General features: G+C 47.8%; 1 protein-coding gene across 1 annotated transcript in view; it reads left to right on the top strand.

Annotated features, from left to right (window-relative positions):
- Positions 1–8,299, top strand: part of LOC130072967 (sorting nexin-2-like) — an 11,682-nt gene extending 3,383 nt beyond the window's left edge. Inside the window, exons 3-7 of the mRNA XM_056238314.1 lie at positions 689–831; positions 5,236–5,305; positions 7,812–7,855; positions 7,967–8,108; positions 8,178–8,299. Of these exons, the coding sequence (XP_056094289.1) occupies positions 689–831; positions 5,236–5,305; positions 7,812–7,855; positions 7,967–8,108; positions 8,178–8,299 (521 nt within the window). The remainder of the gene's footprint in view (positions 1–688; positions 832–5,235; positions 5,306–7,811; positions 7,856–7,966; positions 8,109–8,177) is intronic.
- Positions 8,300–8,947: the final 648 nt, after the last annotated feature.

Raw genomic sequence — 8,947 nt, 5'->3', positions numbered from 1 at the left:
AAAGTGACAGTAAAGACATTTATAATGTTACAAAAGATTCTGTTTCAAATAAACGCTGTTCTTTTGAACTTCCAATTCATCAAAGAATCCTGAGAAATAAAATGTATCAGTTTCCACCGAAATATGAACACTGCTAATAATCATAAATGTGTCTTGAGCATCAGATCCTCATATTAGAGTGATTTCTGAAGGATCATGTGACACTGAAGACTGGAGTAATGATGCTGGAAATCACAGGAATAAATTACACTTTACTGTATATTCACATAGAGAACAGATGATTTACATTATAATATTATTTCACTGTTTTTACTGTATTTTTTATCAGATAAACACAGCTTTGGTGAGCAGAAGAGACTCTTTCAGATATATTTTCTTTTTTAAAAAGTAACTTAAAAAAAAGATATATATATATATCTTACAGAACTCCAACTTTGAACTGAACATTCATTCTGATTCATCAAACATTGTGAACGTTACTTTTGAATGTTCTCTGAACGTTCTGAAACAATTAAAAAACGTTAGACGAACATCCAACTAAAATGTTTCAGAAAAACGCTCCGTGAACGATGCATAAATGATGTTTTTGTTCTAACGTTTTGAGAACATTATTAAAGACCCGAACGTTCTATTGACGTCACTGTAAGAGCGTTTGATCACAGCTCTGTTCATGTGTTCTTCTCCTCAGAGGCGACGGAGGAGGTTTCTCTGGACAGTCCCGAGCGTCAGCCGATCCTGTCCGACGGCCCGTCTCCCGCCATCACTCCGGTGACGCCCACCGTTACACTGGACCCGCGGGTGTCTGAGGCGTTCGCCCGCTCGCCGGACCAGGTGACGCGCAGTGACCCCACATGACCCCGCCGTGACTCCGCCATGACCCCGCCGTGACCCCACATGACCCCGCCGTGACTCCGCCATGACCCCGCCGTGACCCCACATGACCCCGCCGTGACTCTGCCATGACCCCGCCGTGACCCCACATGACCCCGCCCTGACCCGCCATGACCCCGCATGACCCCCCGTGACCCCACATGAGCTAGCCATGACCCAACTTTGACCCCACATGAGCTAGCCATGACCCCACCGTGACCCCACATGAGCTAGCCATGACCCCACTTTGACCCCACATGAGCTAGCCATGACCCCACCGTGACCCCACATGAGCTAGCCATGACCCCGCCATGACCCCACATGAGCTAGCCATGACCCCACCGTGACCCCACATGAGCTAGCCATGACCCCACTGTGACCCCACACGAGCTCGCCATGACCCCACCGTGACCCCACATGAGCTAGCCATGACCCCACTGTGACCCCACACGAGCTCGCCATGACCCCACCGTGACCCCACATGAGCTAGCCATGACCCCACCGTGACCCCACATGAGCTAGCCATGACCCCACCGTGACCCCACATGAGCTATCCATGACCCCACCGTGACCCCACATGAGCTAGCCATGACCCCACCGTGACCCCACATGAGCTAGCCATGACCCCACTTTGACCCCACATGAGCTAGCCATGACCCCACCGTGACCCCACATGAGCTAGCCATGACCCCGCCATGACCCCACATGAGCTAGCCATGACCCCACCGTGACCCCACATGAGCTAGCCATGACCCCACTGTGACCCCACACGAGCTCGCCATGACCCCACCGTGACCCCACATGAGCTAGCCATGACCCCACTGTGACCCCACACGAGCTCGCCATGACCCCACCGTGACCCCACATGAGCTAGCCATGACCCCCACCGTGACCCCACATGAGCTAGCCATGACCCCACCGTGACCCCACATGAGCTATCCATGACCCCACCGTGACCCCACATGAGCTAGCCATGACCCCACTGTGACCCCACACGAGCTCGCCATGACCCCACCGTGACCCCACATGAGCTAGCCATGACCCCACCGTGACCCCACATGAGCTAGCCATGACCCCACCGTGACCCCACATGAGCTATCCATGACCCCACCGTGACCCCACATGAGCTAGCCATGACCCCACCGTGACCCCACATGAGCTAGCCATGACCCCACTGTGACCCCACACGAGCTCGCCATGACCCCACCGTGACCCCACATGAGCTAGCCATGACCCCACTGTGACCCCACATGAGCTATCCATGACCCCACTGTGACCCCACATGAGCTATCCATGACCCCACTGTGACCCCACATGAGCTAGCCATGACCCCACTGTGACCCCACATGAGCTAGCCATGACCCCACCGTGACCCCACATGAGCTAGCCATGACCCCACCGTGACCCCACACGAGCTCGCCATGACCCCACCGTGACCCCACATGAGCTAGCCATGACCCCACTGTGACCCCACACGAGCTCACCATGACCCCACCGTGACCCCACATGAGCTAGCCATGACCCCACTGTGACCCCACACGAGCTCGCCATGACCCCACCGTGACCCCACATGAGCTAGCCATGACCCCACTGTGACCCCACATGAGCTAGCCATGACCCCACCGTGACCCCACATGAGCTATCCATGACCCCACCGTGACCCCACATGAGCTAGCCATGACCCCACCGTGACCCCACATGAGCTAGCCATGACCCCACTGTGACCCCACATGAGCTAGCCATGACCCCACTGTGACCCCACATGAGCTAGCCATGACCCCACCGTGACCCCACATGAGCTATCCATGACCCCACCGTGACCCCACATGAGCTAGCCATGACCCCACTGTGACCCCACATGAGCTAGCCATGACCCCACCGTGACCCCACATGAGCTAGCCATGACCCCACCGTGACCCCACACGAGCTCGCAATGACCCCACTATGACCCCACACGAGCTCGCCATGACCCCACTGTGACCCCACATGAGCTATCCATGACCCCACTGTGACCCCACATGAGCTATCCATGACCCCACTGTGACCCCACATGAGCTAGCCATGACCCCACTGTGACCCCACATGAGCTAGCCATGACCCCACCGTGACCCCACATGAGCTAGCCATGACCCCACCGTGACCCCACACGAGCTCGCCATGACCCCACCGTGACCCCACACAAGCTAGCCATGACCCCACTGTGACCCCACATGAGCTATCCATGACCCCACTGTGACCCCACATGAGCTAGCCATGACCCCACTGTGACCCCACATGAGCTAGCCATGACCCCACCGTGACCCCACATGAGCTAGCCATGACCCCACCGTGACCCCACATGAGCTAGCCATGACCCCACCGTGACCCCACATGAGCTAGCCATGACCCCACTGTGACCCCACATGAGCTAGCCATGACCCCGCCGTGACCCCACATGAGCTATCCATGACCCCACCGTGAACCCACATGAGCTAGCCATGACCCCACCGTGACCCCACATGAGCTCACCATGACCCTGCCGTGACCCCACATGAGCTCACCATGACCCCACATGAGCTAGCCATGACCCCACTGTGACCCCACATGAGCTAGCCATGACCCCACCGTGACCCCACATGAGCTAGCCATGACCCCACTCTGACCCCACACGAGCTCGCCATGACCCCACCGTGACCCCACATGAGCTAGCCATGACCCCACTTTGACCCCACATGAGCTAGCCATGACCCCACCGTGACCCCACATGAGCTAGCCATTACCCCGCCATGCCCCCACATGAGCTAGCCATGACCCCACTGTGACCCCACACGAGCTCGCCATGACCCCACTGTGACCCCACACGAGCTCGCCCCGCCATGACCCCACCGTGACCCCACATGAGCTAGCCATGACCCCACTTTGTTCCCACATGAGCTAGCCATGACCCCGCCGTGACCCCACATGAGCTATCCATGACCCCACCGTGAACCCACATGAGCTCACCATGACCCCACCGTGACCCCACATGACCCCGCCGTGACCCCACATGAGCTATCCATGACCCCACTGTGACCCCACCGTGACCCCACATGAGCTATCCATGACCCCACCGTGAACCCACATGAGCTCACCATGACCCCACCGTGACCCCACATGACCCCACCGTGACCCCACATGAGCTATCCATGACCCCACCGTGACCCCACATGAGCTAGCCATGACCCCACATGAGCTCACCATGACCCCGCCGTGACCCCACATGAGCGCACCATGACCCCGCCGTGACCCCACATGAGCTCACCATGACCCCACCGTGACCCCACATGAGCTATCCATGACCCCACTGTGACCCCTCCGTGACCCCACATGACCCCGCCGTGATCCCACATGAGCTAGCCATGACCCCACTGTGACCCCACATGAGCTCACCATGACCCCGCCGTGACCCCACATGAGCTCACCATGACCCCACCGTGACCCCACATGAGCTCACCATGACCCCGCCGTGACCCCACATGAGCTCACCATGACCCCACCGTGACCCCACATGAGCTCACCATGACCCCGCCGTGACCCCACATGAGCTCACCATGACCCTGCCGTGACCCCACATGAGCTCACCATGACCCCACCGTGACCCCACATGAGCTCACCATGACCCCGCCGTGACCCCACATGAGCTCACCATGACCCCACCGTGACCCCACATGAGCTCACCATGACCCCGCCGTGACCCCACATGAGCTCACCATGACCCCACCGTGACCCCACATGAGCTCACCATGACCCCACCGTGACCCCACATGAGCTCACCATGACCCTGCCGTGACCCCACATGAGCTCACCATGACCCCACCGTGACCCCACATGAGCTCACCATGACCCCACCGTGACCCCACATGACCCCACCGTGACCCCACACGAGCTAGCCATGACCCCACTGTGACCCCACATGAGCTATCCATGACCCCACTGTGACCCCACATGAGCTAGCCATGACCCCACTGTGACCCCACATGAGCTAGCCATGACCCCACCGTGACCCCACATGAGCTAGCCATGACCCCACCGTGACCCCACATGAGCTAGCCATGACCCCACCGTGACCCCACATGAGCTAGCCATGACCCCACTGTGACCCCACATGAGCTAGCCATGACCCCGCCGTGACCCCACATGAGCTATCCATGACCCCACCGTGAACCCACATGAGCTAGTCATGACCCCACCGTGACCCCACATGAGCTCACCATGACCCTGCCGTGACCCCACATGAGCTCACCATGACCCCACCGTGACCCCACATGAGCTCACCACGACCCCGCCGTGACCCCGCAGGAGCTCGTCTGATCTCACCACTGTCTCACACAGTCTCTTCTGCTCTAGGATGAAGATGAAGAGGAGAACAGGGACACGTTTGACGTCCAGATATCGGTGTCGGACCCGGAGAAAGTTGGTAAGGAGCTTTCATGATGTTTGCGCTTCAGCGTTCCTTCAATAGACCTGGAAAATAAATCAAACTCTGTCATGAATGTAAAACTACAGTCTTCATTTATATACACTGAGGAAAACTGGAGCCTTAAACATGTTAATATTCAATCTTCAAATGTTTTGTTTTATATGCACTCTAAAAAACACTGGGTTAAAAACAACCCAATATGGCTGGGTAAATATAGGACAGAACACATGTTGGGCTCATTCAACCCAGCAAATTGGGTTGTTTATTTAACCCAGCAAATTGGGTTGATTCATTTTTACTATAGTACTAGTGCTTTTTTTTAATTCATACATTAATGAATGTTTACAGATTAACTTAAATCCTCTAAACTTAAAAAATCCTCCACACCACCACTGGTTTGCATGATAATTCCTTTATTTTTTATCATATTTTAACAGTATATTTTAATATATATTGGATACATTAAAGCTCATTTAACAAATATTAGAAGTAGAAATTAAACATTTAGAAGTAATTCAAGTGAATTACATAAAAACTACCCAAATACTGTCGTCTGACCCAGGAGCTGGGTAACATAGAAACTACACAAACACTGAGAAAATAACCCAAAAAATTGACCCAAAAGACTCAACTCAGGATTTAAATAGAAAAAATAACCCAAGATTGTTTAGAGTGTGTGCAAATATACAGTCACATTATTCAGACACCAGATATGATTTTTGATATTGTTTAACTAGTGTGATCAGGGGCCTCATTTATAAACGTTGCGTTTAAATGGCGATACTGCCTCTCATAAATAACACGAAGACTTCACAAAGCAAGTCTTACAATTTACAGCCTACACGAACACCCGTTTGATCGATCTGCAACAGAAATGCAAATTAACACATATTTGCAAAAAGAAAAGTGAAATATGTTCTGCAATAATATTGGCATGTTATACAATTCATCCTCATAAATAAGATGGTAAACAGAACGAAATAATGTACAAAACTGATATTCTCGCCAATGTGTCCGTCTGGCGGAGCAGATATAGCTAGATAATTAGGGAGAGATAGATAGATAAATAGATAGATGTATTATTTGTCCACTGGGAAAGTTGTTTTCATAGTAAAAATGTCTTTATCAGCTACGGAATGGTATTAATGCAGATATTTCATGCATATGCCTTTAGTTTGTTTTATTTTTGATAAAATAATGAGGTATGTCTCAACCATTCACAAAGCTGCAAGAAATTACATTTGCGCTGAACTATTTCCCATTTCCAAGTAGATTATAACCGACATCTGTAGCTTGTCATTTCTTTTTTATCTCGGCCACAGTCCGAGGTTGTGAGGCTACAGCATTTACGGCGTCTGCAACCTTTTGCCTCTCATTAGTAATGCCCACACTGTGCCCTCCAAACAACATTATTCTCCTCTTTTCCACCTCGCCAACGATAACTTCTACTTCACTTTGAGTGAAGTTACGTTTTTTTGATTTCCTCTCTATGTTTGCCATGATTTCGCAATCGATGAATATTAACTTATGGGCGTTTCACGGACTATTTCTGGGCAACTATGGGCGTGACATGAAGCCGCAAAAGCTGCGCTACATTTAGAATTGATTGTGATTTATTAAGGGAAAAATGCGTAGGATGTGCGTGCGCACGGTTTTATAAATCCGAATATTTCTGTGCGTACGCACGTCCTATGTTTCATCCGTACGCCACTTCTGACGCAAATCCTACGCAAAGTTTTATAAATGAGGCCCCTGGACACTATAGTTCATTTCTGTTAGTGTGGAGAGCAGAATACATTAAAGCTCATTTGACAAATATTAGAAGTAAAAATTAAACATTTAGAAGTAATTCAAGTGAATTACATAAAAACTACCCAATTATTGGGTTGTTACGTCTGACCCAGGAGCTGGGTAACATAGAAACTACACAGACACTGAGAAAATAACCCAAAACATTGACCCAAAAGACTCAACTCAGGATTTGAATAGAAAAAATAACCCAAGATTGTTTAGAGTGTGTGCTAATATACAGTCACACCTAAAATTATTCAGACACCAGATATCATTTTTGATAATGTTCCACTAGTGTGATCAGGACACTATAGTTCATTTCTGTAAGTGAGGAGAGCAGAATAAAGTAAACTGACATATTACACCCAAATATTCTTCATCCAGTGACTACCAGTAACAATGATTCCTCCACTTTGAGCTGATCATGTTTTGCTGAAGTGTGTTTTCTGTAATTGCTAATGCTCTTTTTACACACACACTGAACAACATGAAGCATTGCTTGGTCACTGGTTGAGCTAAACTGGTATTATCTAATTGTGGAGTTCAATTTAACAGCTGACAGATATTCAACATAATTCATGTGTGAGAGTCTAACAGAAGGACGGACAAAACCAGTCAAATATCCACTGAGTTCTGCTCAGATTTTATTACCAACTATAGCGAATAAACTGATAATGTGAGAAATGTTGAATATAATATGTTTGTTTTCCAGGTGACGGCATGAACGCGTACATGGTGTATAAAGTGTCGACGAAGGTGAGCAAGGCCTCTGGATCCTCACCTGAGATGTTCTGGATCTGCGGTGACTCTGAATCCTGTGTGTGTGTGTGTGTGTGTGTGTGTGTGTGTGTGTGTGTGTGTGTGTAGACCAGCCTGTCCATATTCAGCAGAGACCAGGTGTCCGTCAAGAGGCGCTTCAGTGATTTTCTGGGTTTGCACAGTAAATTAGCCTCCAAGTACATGCACATCGGCTACATCGTGCCTCCGGCTCCAGAGAAGAGCATTGTGGGTAAGTTCTGCCCCTTCACTGATGATCACAGAAGCGTCTGATTGGTTCACATTCATGTGTGTGTTTCAGGGATGACGAAGGTCAAAGTGGGAAAGGAGGACACGTCATCGGTGGAGTTTGTGGAGAAAAGGAGATCTGCGCTGGAAAGGTATTTCAGAGAACGAATACATAAACATTCAATAACATTTTAGAAGAATATTTTAGTGAATTAAATGCATTAAAAAAAGAATACAAATTAATACAAATAAATCTGCAATAGAAGATTTAATACATAAATCTTAAAATAAATATTTATATATTTTTTTAATTAATAATAGTTAATTAAAATAAAAAATGAAATAACTAAAATAGATAAATTATAAAATAAATGTAAATGTATTAAAATTAATTATATTAAATCTGCTTTGGAAAGGTGTATCAAAGATATAATTAATATATTATTAAGAAATAAATAAAATAATATTTTAAATATTTTAATAGAATATTCTTAATTGATATTATAAATATTATAAATGTATTTTTTATGAATGTATATATTGAAATATGTTATAAATGTAAAAATTAAACTGATTTAATTAATACATATAAATTAATATATAAATATTATACATTTACAAATTATTATAGATATATATTAACATTTATTATGAATTAAAAAATCAATTAAAATTAATCAAATAAATCTGCTTTAGAGAGGTATTTCAAAGAATTAATAAATACATATTTTAATAATTATTTATAAAAATAATAATAATAATTTACAAAATTTAACTAACTAAACTAAGTATATAATTATTATTACTACTAATAAAATAATTAATTAATACATAAATATTAAA

Source organism: Rhinichthys klamathensis, unplaced genomic scaffold, assembly GCF_029890125.1.
Source record: "Rhinichthys klamathensis goyatoka isolate OS25496 unplaced genomic scaffold, OSU_Roscu_1.1 h1tg000515l_1, whole genome shotgun sequence".
NCBI classification, from domain to species: Eukaryota; Metazoa; Chordata; class Actinopteri; order Cypriniformes; family Leuciscidae; genus Rhinichthys; species Rhinichthys klamathensis.
The sequence above is the reverse complement of the archived record's forward strand: the minus strand, read 5'-3'. Positions and strand labels throughout refer to the sequence as shown.